The 22,912-nt window shown below is 34.5% G+C and overlaps 1 protein-coding gene across 1 annotated transcript in view; it reads right to left on the bottom strand.

Annotated features, from left to right (window-relative positions):
- ITFG1 (integrin alpha FG-GAP repeat containing 1) overlaps positions 1 to 22,912 on the bottom strand; it is a 262,800-nt gene that overhangs the window by 78,060 nt on the left and 161,828 nt on the right. Inside the window, exons 9-10 of the mRNA XM_044659729.1 lie at positions 12,442 to 12,592; positions 10,979 to 11,087 (exon numbers count right to left, since the gene is read on the bottom strand). Coding sequence (XP_044515664.1) covers positions 10,979 to 11,087; positions 12,442 to 12,592 — 260 coding nt within the window. The remainder of the gene's footprint in view (positions 1 to 10,978; positions 11,088 to 12,441; positions 12,593 to 22,912) is intronic.

Genomic DNA, 22,912 nt, shown 5'->3' with positions numbered 1-22,912 from the left:
GATATAATATAAACTACTTCCTTAAGTAGCTGCCTAGTGCCATCATGATTATGCCCAGAAACTCTGCCTAATTTAGGTCATACAATGGCTATGGCAAAGAGAATGGACTGTAAACATGAGAGTAGTAACTGGTGGATAAAAAGCCCCATCTCATTTCAGTGAGTGACCTAGATGAGTAGTCAGGGTGAATTATAATCTGGATCATTACATCATCTTTTCTCTCCCAAATTTACTAATCTTCTAAAATTCCCTATTGCTGTTGAGGGGCACCATCATCTTTCACAGTTATTCAAATTTTCATAACCTTGCTGCCATCTTTGATTTCTCATTCTCCCTCACTCCAAGCATGCAGTTCCCAAATTTTGCGAGTTCTACCTCCCAATTTCTTACATCACATGCCTTCTTTCTGCTCACACAACCACAACCCTAGTTTATGTCTTGATCAGTAGTTTCTTAATTATTTTTGCTGCCTCAAATCTCTCTTCATCTGAAGAAATCTAATTTCCTCATCTGATGGCCTTTCCTCATTATCTTTGATCTCTTTGTAATTTTTGAAACTATCTATTATACTTTTCTTTTGATTCTATGATCTGTTTCTCCCTGATTTCCCCCTTCCTGACTTGCTTTTTAGAGTCCTTTTCTAGGTCATGATTCCATGTACACTAAAGAAGGGTGGTTCCTAAGGCTTTGTACTGAGTCTTTTTTTCTCTGTTTCTCTTTCCTGAGTCTCACTGATTCCTTGTACTCAAATATTAATGATAAGCAGATGGTTTCTAAATCTATATATCTAGCCCTAATATCTTTCCAGAATTTTAGTCTTAGACTGTCAATTGACTTCTGGACATTTTTGCCTGAAATTCCAGTTGGCACTTCAAATTTAGCATGGAAAAATTGGAACTCATTATTTTTCTTCCTAAACCTGTCCATTCTAGTTCTCAAAGCAGCCAGGTAACATCTTTGATTTTTCTTTCTCTTTAATAAGTCATTGTCTAATCAGCTGCCAAATTCTATCAATTTTATTTTCACAATTCCTTTCATATCTGTTGCCCTCTTTTCAATTCAGTACCCACCATCCTAGTTCAAGCCCCCATCATCTTTCTTCTGGACTACTATAATGGCCTGCCTCCAATCTCTTCCTCCTTCAACCCTTCCTTGCTACAGCTGCCAAATGATAGTTCTAAAGTACAAGTCTGACCACATCATTCTTCTGCAAAACGACCTTCATAAGCTTCCATTTCTCTATAATAAAACAAACTCCTCCAACTGGCATTTGAAGATCTCTATAATTTGGCTCTAATTGACCTTTTTAGCTTTATTTTGTATTACTTATTTTAAGGAATACCACATTCATGTCAAACTAGTTGTTTCATGAATTGAACTCAGCAAGCTATCTCTAGTACAAGTGTTACTTTGTGCATGGAAAAACCTCCCTCCTACTTCACCTCTTTAAGCCTTATCTTCTTCTTTCAGTCTTCTAGTTTCCAGTTAAAAAAATGTTTTTAGGTGTCAGAAATGAAAAGCTAATACAAAAAAACCCTTTGAATTGTATTATAGTTGTGACTATGTATTGAACTGAGTGCAATACAAATGTGCAGAATTATTGACTCAGCTTTTACTATCTTTATCCTAAATTACTAGAGACTTCAGATCTCAAGTGTCACCTCTCTGGCATAGCTTTCCTTGTTCCCCTTAGTTCTTTCTCAAATTACTTTGTAATTGTTTATCTGTATATATATATATATATATATATATATATATATATATATATATATATGTATGTATGTATGTATGTTATATCTTCTGAGTTGAATATAAACTTCTTCAGGATGGGGCTGCTTTTTGTGTTCCTAATGCTTCTATGTGTTTGCTGAATTGACTTGAACCTCCAAGGGCATAACAATATTTCTCTTAGAGTCATATACAGAGTTAGTCATAAAAGGTCATTATGAAGGAAAAGTAAAACTGCACTAATGTAGTTGTGAAATGTATTGAATTGAATACAACACAAGTTCACTAAACTGTGATGGTTTCTATTTTTATCTATATATTGGAACCTAACACAGTACTTGGCCCACAATGAGTGATTAATAAAAGTTGTTGATCAATTACTATATCTGTTAGAACAAATACAGCAAATTCTTTTTTTGATAATGTTTTCCAGGGTATCATATTAATTTAGAAGTCTTTTAATGGTTTACAGAAGTCTGGGTATGCTAAAAGAAAAAAAAAACCCTATAAAGACAATTCCATATCAATACTAGCTAAGGAACAAAAGCTCAGCTATTTTCATTCTAATGGGAATTCTACATATACAAAGGTTAATTACACAGAGGCAGGGCTACAAGGCCAGCAAGAGAAGTTTGATGTTGCTTTCAATCATCTGTCACAAACAATATTCATTTGAAGATATGGAAGAACACAGACCAGATGTTGTAATAAGATAATTCCATGGATGAGCTCATTCATTTTGTTCATACCACTGGTAGAATTATTAATACTTTAGAAGAGTCAGTACCGGATGCTTGAATACATCACCTCAAAGAAATCATGTCCATTAAAAAGCCCTTATGGGGGCAGGTGGGTAGCTCAGTGGATTGAGAGCCAGAACTAGAGACTGGAGGTTCTAGGTTCAAATCTGGACTCAGACACTTCCCAGCTGTGTGACGCTGGGCAAGTCACTTAACCCCAATTGCCTAGCCTTTACCACTCTTCTTCCTTGGAACCAATACACAGTATTGATTCCAAGATGGAAGGTAAGGGTTTAAAAATTTAAAAAACCAACCAAACAAAAAAAGCTCTTATATTCTGAGTTGGACTTGGTCTCCTAATTTAGAATGAACATAGCTCTTGATTTTTAAAAGATAGCTATTATCAATCAGCATCAACATTTAAGTAAAATGTATCAATAAAATGTATTTATTATGAAGAGGAGGGAGCTGGCAGATGAATACAAATTTTTTTCCCACTGAGTCAAACAGGTGGTTGTTTAATTAACATCATCTAATATAAAAGAACTTGAAGTAAAACTGGGATTAGAAATGGAAAGACTTAGTTGCTAAAATATAAAAAGGCAACTTCAATTTATTTGAAATAATCGTCATGAAATTACTTGATGACAGTATTATTATACAGATTAAAAATATGAAAATTGGATAATCTATGAGATGTTTCAGGGTTGTTCTTCTCTCTGTTATGTGATGCATAGTATGTTGCAAAAAATATGAGAGAGGGAGTCAGTACATCTTGTTTTTAATCACAATTCTGCTCCTGGCTATGAAGCCTTCAGAAAATATGCTCCTTTCTCTGATGCACAATATCCTTCTCTAGACTTACGGGCAATATTTACTATTCAGATTTTGGAAAGTCTTAAGAATGTAATTTCATTAAATTCAGTACAATACCACACTTATTAAATGCCTTCCATGTACCCTTTATTAATAATAATAATCCTCTGTACATGTGTAGGGCTTTATGGTTTTCAAAGCTTTCTCACTCATTCCCTCATTTAATTCTCTCAACAATCTCAAATGGTTTTCTAGTAGGAACCTATAGTCCTCCTAACTTGTCAGGTTCAGGAAATAGCTAATAATCCAATTTAGATGGAACGCTGAGTTAATGAAGGAGAATAGCATGAAATAAATTTGGGTGGAGAGAGAGAGGAGCTCAACTGTGGAAAACCTTAAATACTAGGTTGAGGAATTTCTATTTTATTCTAGAAATGATGGAAAGTAACTGAATATCTTTGAGTAGGGAAATGACATACATGGTCAGACTTGTCCTCTAGTAATTTTACATTGGCAGCTTTGTGAAAGATAGATTGGAATGAGGAGAGCAGACAAGCATGGAGATTAAGTAATTAAGATAGTTCAGATGAGTGATAATCAGAGTGGTGGCTATGTGAGTGGAGAGAAGTCTACTAAGTATCTGGGAAATAAGGATGCAGTATTTCTCCTTCCCTCTTCAATGACCTTCTCCTCCTAAAAGTTTCTTTTTGATGACTGGGGAAAGTGAGTGGAAAGGTAGATTGTGATAGCTTCTCTTCAAATGTCAACCCTAAATTATAATTTAAAAACTTTATAATGTCAAGGATATGAATAACTAAGGTGTCAGTATTCTATTAAATAAATGTAGAAATTTAATTTCCCAGGTGATATTAGAATCAGAATTTCATATATGCTACACTGACTGTATTTTACTCAGAAAAAAGAATACTCTATTAAAATCATCAAAGCTTTTTTATTATTACTCTATTAAAAGCCCACCCTCCAACACTGTACAACAGAGTTTAGGATGAACCTGCATTTTCTGCATACACGTTTATGAGTTTATTGAAAGAACTATAATGTGTGTGTGTGTGTGAGAAACACATAAAGAACTAAATATTCCATAGGGGATTTGTAAGGGTGAAAAACTTGGAATTATTACAGAAACAGGTCTTAATTCCTGTCCTTCCAAATCATACTTTACTTTAATTCTGAGATTCATGGAGAGCAGGACAATTTCTTTTGCATCTTTCTAACAGCAATTTAGGGCTCATAGTAAGTACTGTTGGCTGAAGCACCAGCTAACCCCTGCCAAACCACACACCTTCTAAGCCTCATTTCTTTAAAAGCACAGCCATGTTAAGATGAAACTGATTCATAGGTATGCAGAAATCCTAATACAGCTTTGCCATTCAGCATTTATATAACATCCGTTGGGGAGTTTATTAGAAAAGTGGTTGCCAATATCCTAGGAGCTTTCACAGAATCCCCAATATGTCTGGCACTGTCTTCACACAGCTGAGAGCACTCTAGTCCAGAGGGGAGAAGTTAACTTACCTAAAGTCATGGAGAGAATGAGTTATTTGTGTAAGTCTTCTATTATGTCTTAATGCCAAATATCATGAATATAATACAGTTGCTAGACTATTATTGTAATAATGAAAATTATATATCATGAGTGAATAAAAACAGGATAAAAAAAAGGTAGATAACTGTCCCCTCCTTTTGGCTTTCCAAACATCTCCACTGAGAAATGGTCAAAGAGCATTTCCTTTTCTGTCATTTTTCAAGTTGTAACTAAATTCTATGTGTTGCACAGAATTTATTTGACCAAAATATCTGTGATATGTCATGTTCTTATTACACAGGCCTGTTTTTTTAATGAAATTGTATATTTTATGATTTTTAAGGTATGATACAACTTTTATCATATAGGGCTTACCATATATGGTATATGGAAAGACTACTCCACCAGGAGCTTAGAAACTTGAGTTTTAGTCCTGGCTCTACTACATACCCAGGGAAAGTCACTTAATTTTTCTGTGTTTGATTTTTTTTTCCCCAAGTGTAAAATAGAGACAGAGATACTAAAATCACAGCCTGAGGACCGATTCAAAACTCTTGGGTAGAAGGAACCTGATAAAAATATAACTGGAAAATATTTAACAAAATAAAGAAAAATATAATGTGTTGTTTTGTTAAGTGTTTTCAGTCTGATCTAATTCTCCATGACCTCATTTGAGGTTTTCTTGGCAAAGATACTGGAGTGGATCATTTCCTTCTCCAATTCATTTTATAGATGAAGAAACTGAGGCCAACAGTGATTTGCCCAGGGGTCACATGGCTAGTAAGTATCTGAGGCTGAACTTGAACTCAGGTCTTCCTGTCTTTATATTTGGCACTTATCCACTGTGCCAACTAGCCACACTAAGACAATATGAAGCCTATAGGGATTTGTTTCTATTTGAGTTTGATACCACTGGATTATATATATGTCTGTGATGGACTTATTGATAAATACCCTGAGGGTGTTGGGCATTGTGATAATTTAACTATGTAGTTAACATATTTGTGAAGCCAAGGAAGGGAGTCAGAAAATAAAAGAGTTTAGAGCAGTAATGGGCAAACTTTTTAAAGAGGGGACCAAAGGAAAGGAAATGCTCATCTGTCATTCTGTTTCTACGGCAACTCTTTCGAAGTTTCATTGTATTGTATACTACTCATTGTTTTTGTCAGATTAGGAATAATGTCATCCAGCCTAATAACATTTCAGGGGATGCGCATCTCACCCATGGACTGTAGTTTGCCCATCACTGGCTTAGAATATTTGAGTCACTCACAGCTCTGGGCTGTAGGAAAAACTTTAATGTGAGGGAACTGAGAGAGGCACATAAATTTGTTACACTGACTAGAATTGTTATTGGGTCTCAAATTTTGTTTCCTTGTATTTGACAACTATCTCCTTGCTAGTTAAGTAAAGTTTATTTAAAAGTTAGGAGGATAAGAAGTTCCTATTAAAGAATTCCATCAGATTGTTGAGAAAATGAAATGAAGGAATGAATGAGAAAGAATTGAAGCCCTAAGTAAATGTAAGAAATTATTATTATTAAGTAAGGAGTACATTGTTATGTTCTTTCAATTCTGTGTCACATCCAAAATTTTCTATTAAGTACAGGTGAAATCTCTAAGTTTAGTAGCAAATAACTCAAGTTCAAAAGCAAATCTGATGCTTAAGTGAGGGCCCAAATTAAGAACTTCTATTACTTTCTGCTTTTCTGAACTGGCCTTCTACAAAGAAACAAAAATAAGGTAGGATCAGTTGTGAACTTAAAATATACATGTGGCCACTACTATCAAAAGTCACAACTATATTTGCTCAAGTTGATTTCAGCTTTCTGTCACTCCCAGAAGTAATAACTTTAGGTATTAAGACTCATATGAAAAAAGAGAATGTTACCATGCTCCTTCAGAAAACTGATGAAAAGATCCTTAGTCTGGAATTTCTTTGGCATATGCTGTAGGGTGCTGCTACTAATGACAATTTAGTTTATTCTTTCACTAGCACTTATTTACTGCCAAAAAAACATGTGGCTGCACGTAATGGAACTTTCCTTAGCCTGAGGGCAAAAATTGCCAAAAGCTGGTAAATCAATTCAGGTTGTTGCAAAATCACAAATTCAGCCTGTCCTTAAGAAATGCAATCACTTATTTATTTGAATTGCTTTGCTCAAGTTTTCTAGAGTACTTTAATAAATTACACATTGCTAGCAAAAGGTGTAGACAGACACGTATCATCATATTTTCACAAAGTACACTTTGTCCTTTTTCAATAATACTCTGAAGATTCTTTCTACCTTAAACTTATCACTGTAAGGTATATCAATTACATGATGAAATTACTCTAAAGTTCACCACTAATAACCTGCAAAATAATGTTACATAAGAGTTAATATTAATTCTGCTAATATTTACTAAAAACCTATGCAAATGTCCCATTAAATGAAAAACTTGTAAGTAGGGAATTTTGAGCAGTAATTTCTGTTCTTACATGGGCTACTATTTTGTATTAATTGTTTTTCTTGTGTTTTTTTTTTCTTTCAGTGATTAGCTCCCTACCATCACGCCATATTTCCAGTTGTCACTATATCCTTTTTCTTGGACCTACTAAAACTATCCCCTTTCAAATTCTCATCAACTTCAACCAGATTCCCCAGTGTCCTACTCACACTTGAACTGTGCTCTGTCGAATGCCTGATCTAGCAGTACCAAACTTACTTTCAGCTTAAAGTTTAAACCTTTTCCTCTCTCATTTCTATGGGCCTCCTAATTTCCAGCTAAGAACCTTGGTTGCCTCATATTTCACTGAAAATATTGAGACCAATCATTGAAAGCTCCCTCTTTTCTTCTCATTTTATCTTATTTAGGGCTTCTTCACCCCCACCTCACATTAAGAGGTGGCCCTTTTCCTTCCCTCTATATGCATAAGTGATTCTATTCCATTCTGTCTTTTCCAGAATATTGTGCTGCTATTTGTAAAGTACTTTGCACAATGCCTGGCACATTGTAGGTGCTTAACAAGTGCTTGCTCCTTTCCTTAACCTTTTCCTTTCCTTTCTCTCATTTCCATGCTCTCATTAATCTGCAATCTCTAGTTGTCTATTGGCAGCTTCCCCTACTACCTAAAACAAGATTATATCTTCCCCATCTTCAAAAAACCCTCCCTTGAACCTTTACTCATTGCTAGCTATCGTTCTTTCTCTCCTTTTCATCTTGATTTCCTTTCCCCTTATTCTCTCTTTAACTGTCTATAGTCTAACTTTAGACCTCATCATTCAAAAGAATCTAATCTATCTCCAAAGTTACCAGTGGTGACTTAATTGCCTAATCCAATGTCTTTTTCTCAATTGTTATGTTTCTTGAACTCTCTGCAGTCTCTGAACATCTTATTCTTCTTGATACTTTCTTTTCTCTAGGTTTTTACATTATGGATCACTCTTGATTCTCCTATTACTTGTCTGGTCAAGCCTTAGTCTCTGCTGGATCTTAATCCAAGTCATGCTCACTAACTGTCCTCAGACTTCTTCTCTTTTCCCTCTCTATGTTATTTCAGTTGATCTCATTAGTTCTCAACAGATTTGATTATCATCTCTATGCACATGATTCTTACACCTCTTTATCCACTTCTTTCTCTCCTAACTTCTAGTCTTGAATCTCTACCTTTTGGACATCTCCAATTAGAACTCTAGTGTACATCTTAAACTCAACATATTTAAAACTGAACTCATTTTCCTATTCCCACCCAAAATGCTTATTATCATTTAGGGTATCATCATCTTCCTAGTTACCAAGATTTACAACCTAGGTGTCATCTTCTACTCTTTACTTTCTCCTCTCTTCCCCGTATCTAATCTTTTTGACAAGTTCTGTTGATTTTACCTTAATAATACATACTCCCTTTCTTTCTCCCTTCTTACATTTTCACCACTCTGGTGTTGGCTTTTATCATCTCTAGCCTGAGCTATTGATAAAGTCTGATTGGTCTCTCCACCTCAAGACTTTTCCCATTCAAAATGCCAAAGTGATCTTAAAGCACAGGTCTGACTATGTTACCACCTGTCCCCTATTGAGTAAATTCTAGAGGATTCCTGTTATTTCCAGAATCAAACATAAAATCCCGTCTGGCATTTGTATCTCTCTCCTCCTCTCTGCTTCCTCAAATCTCAGCTAAAATTCCACCTTCTACCAAAAGTCTTTTCTCATGATCCCCTTTAATACTATTGCGTTCTCTGAGATGATATCCAATGTATATATTACATATATTTTTTGTAAACAGTTTTTTGCATGTTGCCACTGTAAGTTACTATGAGCTCATTGAGGCCAGTGACTGTTTTTTCCTTACTCTGTATCCCTAGGCTTCAACACAGTGCTTGACACAGAGCATGTATTTAATAAACACTTTGTTGCTTGCTCCACCATTTCAACATTATTGTACATAAAAGTATATATTTATTATTTCTGTCTTTTTATACTTATTTATGATTCCTTTCTGCCTTATTAGCACACAAATCTTGCTAGTAAAGATGCCATGGGATTCTGGGCTTAGGTATCTAATTGGCATAGTGAACAGTTGGTTTTGAAATTGGGAAGATGTGACTTAGGTACTACTTCTGATATTTACTAGTAGTGTTACCTGGGGCAATTCACTCAAACAATCTTAGCCTCAGATAGCTCATCTGTAAAATGGGAATAATAATAGCACATACCTCATATAATTGTTGTGAGGACCTAATGAGATAACATAATAAAGTGTTTTTCTAACTTTAAATGTTATATAAATGCATGGCATTATTATTATAATTTTAAGTTTAAAAAAATTGTATGCTCTATTCATGACTCTGCTTTTTTGGTGACATGGATTATTATTTTTTGTTCCAGATCAAGGCTCTTCCTTTATGACATAATGCAAACTGAACAAACACATTTAACATGTACTTAAATAAAAACTTTTAACATATACTTAAATTTTCAGGATGAAGTGAGGTACCTCTGAGGAGCAGAGATCAAGCAGGTTGTTGATTCTGACATTCATGCTGTGGAATTAATTAGTTTTTGGTAATGGACTATAGCTGAAACCTTGAAATTTCTAAAAATATGTTATGAAGATGAGAGAAAAACAGGATTCTCTATTCACTAGATTCTACAGTCAAATAGTTATAGAAGTGCTCCAGTAAATCATTCTCTCAGGCATGAGCTTTCATATTACAACAGACAAAGTACAAATCTCTTCAGCAGGACTTTGGATTTCAACCATAACTTGGGATTGAACTGTGTCCAAGAGCATTGCTGTAGCAACATCAACAATTTTTTGTTTACCAGTTTATGTTTACTAGTATGGAATTGGCATAAAAGTGAATTTTAGAAAGCCAAGATATAAAGCATTAGCCTGCAGAATCTTGAACTACAATGGCATTTAAATGGAATAATTTGACATGGCTTAAAGATGAATGTGTCTTGAAGTAAAGGTGAAATAGACAAGCTAGGCAGAAATGAGATTAGAATTAAATTTAATATAAACTTTAAGAATTCAAGCTGTATATAACAGAGATTCATAGTTTCATACAAGCTCTTTTGTTGATTTTTTTTAACAAGGAAAATATTCATATCTATTGATGTTTGCCAAATTTATATTAAAAAAGAAAATTTGGAAATAAAGGCAAAATTTAGCTTGAAATCTATTATAAGAAAATACTATAAAATGGGAATTTTGCTTAACCAGTGCATAAACGCAAACTGTTTTTTGTTCTCTTTACCCTCATTTTACTAATTGGCTTGAGTAAAAAAAATATAAGTATAACAATTATGTTTTTTTTTTTTTTTTTTAGGAATCCAAAAGACACAGCTTGAAAAAGTATTAAACACACACATTTTTAGCAAATTTATGAGAAGACACTGATGGTCAAATTCAAGGATTAATTATGTACCCTGAAAATTAGAAAGTTGTGTTAAAGGCAGTGTTAAGAAAGGAAAATAGACTGAAACTCCAAGTGTGGTACTAGGTCTTCTTATTAAAAAAGAATATGTATTTTAACATAATGAGAGATTCTGATGCGTTTATATTTTTGTATGTTTACTTAGACATTGAGAATATATATTTGAACATTTGTTGAATTGCCCCAAACCTAGCCTTACTATATAATAATAAAAGGAATACTCACCAATCACTTTGACAAAGTAGGCATCTGCTTCAAAGTTATTTTTTAGTGTGTGGATGGCAAAATCATTCTTTTTATAACCTTTGCTTAGTACAATGATGTCTAAGATGCCCTGGGGGAAAAATACACAGATCAAGCCATAAAGGTAAAAAGGCACCAAACTAAATAATAAATGTCCATGCCAATACACAAAACTCGTGGGATAAATGGAAATAATGATGTTTAGCTATGTTTGAGAGGCATTGAGGCCACAAGCATTTTTATTGTTCAACTGAATTTTTAAAAAAATCCTTATCTTCTGTCTTAAAAGCAATACCAAGTATTGGTTCCAAGATAAAAGAATAATAAGGGCTAAGCAAGTGGGGTTAAGTGACTTACCCAGAGTCACACAGCAAGGAAGTGTCTGAGGCTAGATTTGAAACCAGATCCTAACATCTCCAAGCCTGACTCTCTATCCATTGAACCACCCAGCTGCCCCATTCAATTAAATTTTAACCCAAAGTGTTTTTTAGACAGTTTTTACATGGGACAAAGAAATGGACAAGTGCTGAGTGAAACAATTTGTTTTTTCCCTGCTTGGGGAGTTTCTGTATGATTTCTATTTTCCATTCCCCTAAAGAAAAGTCTTCCCTCTGGTGCTATTTGATAAGGAAATGATCAAAGAGTTGGCAGCAAGAGGAAAAGAAGCAGATAAAGGGCCTGAATAAATCCAAAGACATAATCAACACCTGGAAACTGGGCTTGATTGTCCTAATTGTTTGTACTTTTAATGTGAAGTTTATAATTTTCAATTCCTAACAAAGACTGACATTTAGCGATTTATTATCTTCTTATATTCAAAGTACGCTGAGAGGAGTAATTAGGATGCTTTTATATTATATTAACTCAGTAGTCCTCAAAATGTTTTGAAGACTACTTTTTTTTTCTTTCTGTACCACAACCTTTGATGTGGTAAATAGAAGAACAGAGTCATCTTGAGCTTAGTACAAGATCATCTGACAATCAGGGATGGAGTGAGAATAACAATTTGAGGCTGTGAACTTACTCTTCACAATCACACAGCTTATAAAGACTGAGCTCTTTCCTCTGCAATCCAGTAATGGATTGAATGTTTTTTTGAAGCAGAATTTGCTACTGTCTCCAGATGAAAACTCCACACAGCTGATATACCTGTGTACAAATATAAATCTGCAGCAGCTTGGGCACCTGGGCCTTTTAAAACCACATAAGCATAAATCTATTCTAGATAGTTGGCATTTTTCCTGTATCAATCAGTGAAAGGCATCAATGAATTTGTTCTCTTACTGTTCAACATTAAGGACTTCCTTTAATTCATCCATTTGCTTTCATTAGCTAATCTACACATTTTCTGGTCAAATGCTGAGGAGGAGCTCAAAGTGGAAGCTCAAATGAGAATAAGCAGATGGCAATTAAAAACCCAACACACTGAAAAGCTCTGAACTCACATCTTCATAAATGTCAAAGAAGGTTGCAACCACAGCATCTTTGATTTGATTAAGATCCGATAGCTCCCAGTAGACTTTAAACATACGACCAGCCCTCTCACAGCTTGCATTATTGCAGGGGACATTTTCTAGTAAAAAAGCTTGCTGATTGCTATAACAAAGCAAAAAAAAAAAGGCATTTAGTTATTCCCCCTTATAAAAAGCTGAACAATACTCCAGCCTTTACAGAGGCAGGCTAACATGTTTATTTATGTTTACTGTACTAAAAAATGATTTCAAACAGGCTACATGGAAAATGTGAAACCCACATTCTCTATCATCTATAGCTAACATTGATTTTCCTACCTACAAAGGGCTGGCCTTTGACATGGAAGATGGTCTCTCATCTCTTTCAGTTCTCCTTTCTCTTTTCCTGGCATACCTGTCAAACCTTAGGGCATATTGTAACTCATTTCTGAAGAGCATTCCTCTCTGTCATTGTTATTATTATTATTATAAATATAGAGGGGTCAGGTGAAGAGATGCTTTAAAACAAAAAGTTCTATACATATATTGAATATCAGAATAGCACTTCGCCATTTGTCCATTTGTGCATTTGCAGGCAGGTAAGCATGTGCACACATAAAGACATGTACACATGCATACACATATATAGAAAGAATGCCTACTTGGAATACTTACCTGTCCTTAGGGATGACATGTTACAACTTCAATTAATTGGAGGAAACATTTAAGGCAACTTCTTAGCTCCTAAGAGCAACCATATCTTTTTGTTCTAATTCCTAATGCTCCTGCCACTAAAATCTCTATTTTTCCTTATCTACTTTAGTTTTTAGTCAATTTTACTACTCTTTTGGGGGGGGGGCAGTGATAAGTGATATTCTTTTTTGTGTCATTAAGAGATTGCATCAAAAATGAGAATTTCTAAAAAAACTTTATCCTCCAAATTTTACAAGGTATACATACCATGTCTGCCTACCTTTCAGCATCTGCCACTGGCTTTGTCAAAATTATGACCGAGAATGGGAATGTGGAACAAGCACCTTTGCTCCAGAAACTCAAATACAACAACTCATAGTAACTTTTCTCATATCAGAATTGTACAACTGAAAAGGGCCTGTAGCTTTCATTCAAGTCTTTAAAGTCTGTTTGACATATGCTTTTAAGTATATAAAAGACTCAGCAAGCATATGTCACCTGCTCCTGCATTAGAGCTCACTAAATTTCCCCAAATTTATTAAATCTCATACAATAGGACTTGAGTTCCTATTAAAAAAATTCTACCGGGTTCTATAGAAACAGTATAGCCTCCAAAAAATTATTTCTATCTAGGTAGGAGAGAAAAGCTTTGTTCCACTTGTCCTTGGCAGACCCTAGACTTTCTTTAGTTATTCTTTCCTGATTTATAGATTTGAAGTGGAAGACTATTGTCTGTTCCTATGCCACATTTTTGCCAGCAATCAAGGTTATTGCCTTATTTCACCTTTTCTGCAAGTTTTAAATTCAGGGCATTTTTCAAAAGTACTTCTTTTTTAATCCTTCATCACACTCAAGGCACAAATAAATAAAATGCCATTTTACTGGATAAGTATTTATTTGTCCAGTGTGTCTTATTATCTCAAGGATGCCTAGCTTACTCCTTTGAGGCTGGATTTAATTTTCTTTAAAGGCCATAAAAATCTTTGTTGTTTCTAATACATTACTAGATGAACAAGTCTATGTTATTCGAGGTTGTTAATGTGTTATGCTAATCTGTCTAATTTCCCATCAAGTGAGGTAGCTGGTGGATCATTTAACTTGGAGCTGATTTTCTCCAAGACTGCTCTTAAAGCTTGTGTGTCCACTTCATAGTCATTTTTGTCTCTACTGGATTCTCTTTCTTGTAGATGTCCTGGAAGACTCTACTACCAATTCCACAGTTTCATTAATAGGCTTAGTCTAAACAGGAGGACACATGGGCTTTAATTTATGCATATTAAGTCGGTCTCTTTGCCTAATCCTTGAGAGAATTGTTTTTTGGAGCAAGAAGAATAAATAGCAAAGTAAGAAGAAGCAGGGACAAGGCCATTAGGAATAGTTAAAAATTGAAACAATTTTTGGAATTGCTGCTCTGAAGCCAATGCTGCCTGCTAGTGCTAAACCTGTGTGTCTTGTCTAATCTGATGTAATAAAAACTGGAACCTCTTCCAATATGAAACTTACATTTTTGAAATACCCCAAATCAGTCAAATGTCACTGCAATACAGGTAACTATGAATATGAAATGGCTATATAAAACAAGAAACCTGATGTTCATAATAACAGTTGATTAGACCACTGAATAACAGTCATGCTAGTATCTTAAAAAAGTGTTTGGTATAGTGTGCAAGAAGTAGATGCTCAATAAGTATTTTTTTTTGAATGAAAAGAATAAAAGAAGAGTAAAAGAAAAAGAAATACTACTATTTGTTTCATCTTCATAGTGGGGAAATTTAAGGCAAACGAAATGTGTTGAGATGCTAAACATTATTTGCCAACAGGAGACCAGCAAATATTATGAGAAGCCTTAATTCACTGCTAGTCAAGGGAGTCCATAAGTTTGATAATATAATTAATCATAACCCAATTTTACATGTAAGGTTTACAATATGAAGCACGAACATTCATTGTGTTTTGTAACTTGGAGGTAAGGAACATGGAAAATTCAGACCTTAAAGAAATTTATATGCTATGGTTTGCAAAAGAAACTGCTAATTAGAGACATAGGAAAGCTCAGAAGTCCATCCTTCTTAACACCTTAGTAGAAAAGACAACTAACCAAATTTAAGAGTTCAATTTTACTTTCTTTGTAAAGGTCTGACAGACAATATAATGAGTTAATAAAATTATGTGCCAATGGGAGAACAAAAAGCATTTTAGTAGGAATAAATCAGGACTATATACTTGATCATTCATTAAGATATTAAGAAGGGAAAAATACCTACATAATTAACTAAATCTTCGGTTGAAAATAAATGCGGATGAAATATATTTACCCATTTATTCACAATGAGAACTATCTCTTTGTTGTGGTTACTTTCTGCTTAACAGAGTCCACCAGACGAGGAGCAGCCATCTTTAAGAGCTAAGATCAGAGTTTGGCATGCTGAGTCTATTTCTACTATCAATTAAATAGAAGACAGATTTCCCCCTACTTTGATTAATAGAGTTTTTACAACTACCTCAAAACAGTTTTACTTTTATGATAATGAAAATCAATGGAAAACACTACTGTAAATTTGTGAGGGTTAGGTTAGGGTACTCAAACCAACAAATAAGCAAACCAAAGCCTAGAAAAACAAAATGTTACAGCAAAACCTCTAAGTTCAATTTATGCTACAGTAATGTTTCAAAACTCAGTCAAGTCTGTTTAAATACAATAGTAATAATGCAGTTAGGAAAAGCTAGGAATGCTACATAAGAAGAGTCTGAATTCAAGTTGTTCAAGATTCTTCACTATTTAGAATCTTATTTTAAGAAATAAGATTATGAATGCAGAAGAATTAATGTTTTACTGACAACCCTGTTATTTTAACATGTTCTTCAACTTCATCCTCTTTTATAAATAAAAAGAGACAATCCAGTTCTCTTCAGTTGAATTTTAAAAAGCAACAATAACCAAACATTGACTAAACATCTTTTAGGTGCACTTAGTGGATACATGCCCATGGGGGGGGGGCAATGAAAGTTACAAAGATGAATAAACACAGTCCCTGATCTCAAGGAAATTAAATTGGTAAGAAGGCTCTTAAGTATGCAAATGAATGAGAGTGGGGGCAGTGAAGTGGTTCAGTGGATAGAGAGCCAGACCTGGAGACAGAAGACTCTGGGTTCAAATCTGGCCTTGGCCACTTCCTAGCTGTATGACCTTGAGCAAGTCACTTAACCTCAACTGTCTGGCTCTTGTGTTTTTCTGCTTTGGAATTGATATTTTGTATTGATTTTAAGAAAGAAGGGAAGAGTTTAAAGAAAAGAAAATGAATGAGAGATATATAACAAAGTATAATGAGGATATTACATTTGGGTGACCAAACAGGAAAAAAACCCAGATTGATAAAACCTTGCCATACAGGACCATGACCAGAAGCTTATAAAGGAAGGCCTGCCATATTATAAATTGCAAGTTTAATTTGTCCTGTCCAAATCACAAATTTAATGTTATTTCAGTGGCTCTTTTTGGATTCATAATCATGAATCCTTTAAGTGTGTCTTATTCTATCAATCTACCCTGTCTGGTTTAGGCTGCCTACCATTTACCAGAGGACTCCAAGTGAAGGTGCTACCTTCATCCCTGGGATGCTAACCAGCTTTTCCCTATTATGTCTTCTTATTTCTTATTTTTGTTTGGCAGCCATCATTTTCAAAGGGCCATTCATAATGGGCTAAAAACCCTGGGTGATTCATAATGCACTTTTATTCTATTATGTTGGTGTGACTGCTTTGTCTTTAAAACAACCTGCTTTTTATTTCTTTGAGGACATTTGTGGTATTATACTGGATCTAATAATTTCCAGGCTTTCTGGGATGTTCTGTTGTGTCAGAAAATTTGACTCACTGAGGTATTTAGATGGTGTGATGAATAGTGTTAGACTCTGTGTCAGAAAGACTCAAGTTCAAATTCTGCCTCAAATATTGGCTGCATTATTCAGGGAAAGTCATATAAACAACTGACCTCATTTTCCTGAGAATAACAGCAACTCCCTTACGAGGTTGTTGAGGATCAAATGAGATAATATAACTAAAACACTTGTAAAACTATATAAATGTTAGCTATTATTATTTTTTTTGATTTATGGTTTATAAAGTAAATTGATGCCAGAATAGCCTAATGAAAAAGTTCCTCTCATAGACTGTTAAGTGTCTTGACCATTGAGACTACTTCATTTTGTATTCTCTGGTGCCTGCACATAGTAGGAGCTTAATAAATACTTGTTAATTAACTAATTGATAAGGGAAAAACCAGTTATATGTATTTTCCTCTTTATCTTAATAATAAGCAGATATTTTCATGAAAGCCAATTCTTCAAAACATATTTGTAATTCAAAGTCTTTTGGGGTTCAAAAACATCCTTGGGAGCAAGAGTGAATGCTTAGTACTTTAAAAATTAATTTAATTTTAGGGGGCAGCTGGGTAGCTCAGTGGAGTGAGAGTCAGGCCTAGAGACAGGAGGTCCTAGGTTCAAACCTGGCCTCAGCCACTTCCCAGCTGTGTGACCCTGGGCAAGTCACTTGACCCCCATTGCCCACCCTTACCAATCTTCCACCTATGAGACAATACACCGAAGTACAAGGGTTTAAATAAATAAAATAAAATAAATTTAATTAAGCTTATTATTGAAAGTCAATATAATAATACTGGAGCTAAAAGTCTGATTTAATATATAAGACATTTAAACTATTCATTTTATCTCCTCATATTCACTTGCTAGGAAAAGGAACTAAAGACAACTTTTTCTAAACATAGTCTGCTACCCTCTGCTAACACACTATATGAGAAAATTTCTTTCTCAAATCCACTTTCACTCAATTTGTGTGAACAATGCTATAAACATTGCTTTGGTTTTATATTTACTCTGTGTCAGAGGACAATATTATATAGTTTGATAGTCTGAAATGAAAAAGTTCCTACATGTTTCCTTTAATTTCATTAAAATATTTATCATGGCAATTAAAAGCTAGATTTTTCTGGACTTCTAGTGCAAATGTAAGTTAAAGGCTTTCTCAAAAATTCTAATCACTTAATCATATAATCAGTCACTGAAATTAGTATTGTAAGAAAAGAATTAAGGCTGCAGGAGAAAGGAATACAATTTTTTTAATTCAAAAATAGTCCCTTACATTTTCTAGGGCTTTAAAAAATTTTTTAAGGGGAATCTGATAATTGCTATATTTTGTTACTACAAAGTAGCAAGTAAGGCCTGCCTACTTTCAACTGAAAAGTATTATGAGGGGGCATTAATTTTGCCATTTTCTTTTTTTCTATTGGAAAGGTGTCAGTGTTTGAGATTAATCTCTTTTACTAAGGCATATAAGTCTTAAGATTTCTGTAATATATATCATAGCCTGTCATGAGAATGATGGATTTGCATGAAGAATACTTTGCCTTGATCATTTCTCATGCTTGCATAGTGTCATGTGTTTGTGGTACACAAGAAGTAACAGTAGTTTCTTGGGTGACTGGCTTCTATTCCTATAATGACTGAATGTAGGGAGGTAGGTCTTATAGGAGCATGAACCCATCCCTAAAAGATAATGCTGAGGCTGGCTGAATGTAGTTAAGATGGAAGTACAACGGATACTGGCAATTGAATAACTTCCATTTTCTAGGCATTGGACTAGGGGCTTTAACATACAGTTTACTTTAGAGAAGTTCATGGCTAATCCACCCTCCTCCTATTATTAGTAAACTCTAGGGGCTTCCTATCACCTCTAGATCAAATACAAAACCCTCCAAGCCCTTTATAACCAGGACCTTCCCTACCTTTTCATATTTCTTAAACCATCCCTCAAGTTCTCAGTGATCTACTGACATTGGCCTTCTTGATGATCCTTGCACAAGACACTATCCCTTGAAACTGGGCATTTCTCCTGAAAGTCTTCCAAACCTGTAATTTTCTCTTTAACCCCCCCCCCCCCACCCCCTGTCTTCTGGATTATCAAATTTCTTATAAATCCAGCTAAAATTCCAACTTCCATAACAAGCCTTTCCTGATTCCCCTTAATGAAAGGTCCTTGCTTCTGTTTCTTACTTGCAATTTATCCCTCCTGCCCCCCAAACTGTATTGATCTCTATCTCTGGGACAGCGAGGTGGTGCAGTGGGTAGAATGCTAGGAAAACCCAAGTTCAAATCTAACCTCAGACACTTAATAGCTGTGTGTGCCCCAAGGCAAGTCACTTAACCCTGTAAAGAGATGGAGAAGGAAATGGCAAATAACTCTACCATCTTTGCCAAGAAAACCCTGACTCGGGTCACAAATAGCCAGATACAGCTGAAATGACTGAACAACATATATCTTGTTTGTACATTGTTATTTACCCTAATATCTCTCTATTGAGTTTTGAACTCTTTAAAAACAGAAACTATTTTCCTCTTTTTTTGCATTCCCAGTATTTCGCACAGTATCTGGAACACATAGTAAGTACTTAATAAGTGCTTGTTGACTGACTAGTTAATTATTTGCTAAGAGTAGTTAGGAACCAATACAACTGGTTCATCAATAAGTATTTGAGCAAAACTAAGCTTCATATTCCAGCTCCTCTCATATATTAGTAGAAAAGGCATATTAAAACTTTAAAAAAATGATTACAAATACCAATTGCTTTGGTCTCTACTCATTTTTTAAAGCCATTATCATTCTCCCTAAACATTTCTTATTTTGAACCTTGTCACCTCAGTTTCACATCCTCTTTCATTTCTTTTTATAGAATTTAGCAATTTTGAACTGCACTTTTAAGTCAATGAGGTAGTTCGGTCTCTATAATTCAATGGATTTGATTTTTGAATAAGAATTATTTTATTCTGAAATAGTCTTAAGATTTTAAATAAACTCATAACAGTCAACATTAAAATTGTGGCTTAAGGAATACATTATCTCATTTTAATTTTTATTCTGGAAGAAGATGCAAAGGTTTTTAAACAAGGTCTTCACAGATCAGGGAGGAAAAAGCTTAGATTATATTTGAAAGTTAACAAACAAAAATATCAAAAAGTTAAGCAAAAACCAAGTAGGATTTCACAGATATAGAAACTTAACTTTACATATGCTATGTATTAAGATAATTCTCCTTCTTTCCCTTTCTCCTTTGTACCTTTGCTTTTCCCCAATTTTCACACTAAAGAAAGAGGAAAGAGGGAAGATACAAGGGAGACAATATAAATACTGGGTGCATTGTACTCCTGGCTTTTCCTCAACCTTACCATATTCCTGTGCTCTAGATTCTACATCCAGCCTAACACTCTACCTCATCTCCCTTATCTCCTATCACTCAGATGCCTTTTGTCTCTATTTCCTCTACCCCTGTCTCACATGGTAGTCTACTACTCTTTACCAAGGCAAACCCCCTCTACCTGCTCAAGCAATCTCATTCCATCCTATCATTTACAACCTCTCTCATCTCCACTATCACTAATTTTCAATCTCTCCCTAAATACTGGTTGTTTCTCTACTGCCTACAAACATGTCCGTGTCTCTTTTATTCTAAAAAATCTTTCTACTACATGGGCATCCTTCCACATACCATTTATACATTAACTAGCACCCATATATGTATATTATACATCTTTGTATAGATGTTAGAATTTTTATTTTGTATCAAAACAATCTACTGACCAATCCTGTGAATGTATTTAATTAATTTTCATCTATTGTTCAAAGAATAATGGTTATTTCAGTAAAACTTTATTTGTAAAACATTTGATAGCACTATAGATAATAATAATGGTATCTAAACAAATTTAGGTAAAATAGCTAGCATTGATATTCCTTTAATGTTTGTAAAACACAAAGTTTATGTTAACTCATTTGATCCTCACAATTATACTGTGAAGCAGAACTTATTACTAATTCCACTTTACAGATGAGGACATTCAATCTGAGAGAGGTTAAGTGACTTGTCTTACGCAGCTAATGTTCAGGCAAAATTTGAACTCAGGTCTTTCTGATCTCAAGTCCACATTGTGCCATGTAGCTGCTCAAAAGAAATAGTCGGAAAGATGGCTCATGATAATTACCTATAAAACTTCCTCTGTTCATAGATGGAGGAATTCATGTAGGCATTTAATGCATTCATTAGTTAGTGGCTTTAGAAAAATATTATTCATGTTGTCTACAAACTTTTAGTTGATCAAAGTGAATTCAATATGCAGGTATTTTCATGCTGGCAGGTGAATCTTAAATTAAATTTTTCTCACATGCCCCTTTTAGCATCAATGTATCAAACTGCCTCTTCTAGAAAGAAGTTCTTGCTTTCAAAAGGAAAAGCTCTTTTCAAAAAGAAAACGCCAGTTGATCATTAAATTCAGTTCCGTGTCAGAGATCAATACATAAAGGGGTAACAAAAATATTTCTTTTTTCCCAAGAGCTACAATCATCAAGTTAAGCCTACAGAAGTTTATATACTTTGGAAAAGGCCAAGGAAATGAAGTACTGTATTTTAGACATATATCTTTGATAAACTGAGATGTGTCTGACATCATATATAGCAGGATAACTTTGTTCCTCAGGCAATACTGTTCTTTTAGCTCCTAATCCATACACTAACACACACACACACATGCATGCATGCACAAACGTGCATGCACACACACACACACACACACACACACACACACACACAAAATCGTTAGAGTAGGATTTTTGTGATCTTGCCACTAACTAGCTATGTAACCGCTGGAAATCTCCAATTTGTTCTTTCCATTTTTATTCAAAATAGTCCCAAGTATGAGAACTGGCTTAACTCTATGGATTCTGGATACAAACATATTGCAATTATTATATATAATGAGACAGAGGAAAGGACAGCTACATAACTTCTTATATAGGCATGTTGTTCAGTCGTTTCAGTTGTGTTTGACTCTTTCTGATCCACTCCCATTTGGGTTTTTTTTTTGGCAAAAAACCTGGGGTGGTTTGCTATTTCCTGCTGTAGCTCATTTTACAGATGACAAAACTGAGACAAATAGGATTAAATTATTTGCCCAGGGTTACACACCTGGCAAGTGTCTGAGCCCAGAGTTGAGCTCATGAAGATAAGTCTAATTGACTCCAGGTTGCCACTGTATCCACTGTGCCACCTAGATGCACTCCACAATTGACCGTTTTACATAATCTTATCTTAGTTGATCCTCAACAATCCTGTGTGATACCCAGGATAGGGATTATTATTTTCAAATAACTTTTATTGATATTTTAAATATTTATATTACTAATATTGGCCAATGTATTCCTTTTTTGCTCTCCCTCACAGAGTTATCCATTAAAACAAAGAAAAGGAGAAAAAAAACACAATTTATCAAAATTAACCATCATTTGAAAATATTCTGGCATATTTGCAAAATATTCCACATTCATAATCCTCCACTAGAATTTTATTAAATTACCTGTGTGTATATATACACATGAACAGAAAAATATAAGTCTTGAGATAAGCAACAAAAATATTTTGGATAATGAAACATGACTTTTAAAAGAGTTCTGTAGGATCGAGTAGACAAGCTTAAAGTTGAGGTATTATGATAATTAGAGCTCCTGGCTTAACTAGAAGGTTATCACTCAAAGTCTGGAAAAGTCAGAGGCTACTTTATGTATAGACTCTAAGGTAATATAGTAATATAAAGAGTGAGCCATGAACAACTTAGCAACCCCCCCCCCCCCCCCCAAAAACAAAAACTTCCTACCTTGGCTTTTGGCAAAAAAAAAAAAAAAAAAAAAAGGAGAAAACAATTGTGGTGGC

The sequence above is a fragment of the Gracilinanus agilis genome, chromosome 2, assembly GCF_016433145.1.
Source record: "Gracilinanus agilis isolate LMUSP501 chromosome 2, AgileGrace, whole genome shotgun sequence".
NCBI classification, from domain to species: domain Eukaryota; kingdom Metazoa; phylum Chordata; class Mammalia; order Didelphimorphia; family Didelphidae; genus Gracilinanus; species Gracilinanus agilis.
The sequence above is the reverse complement of the archived record's forward strand: the minus strand, read 5'-3'. Positions and strand labels throughout refer to the sequence as shown.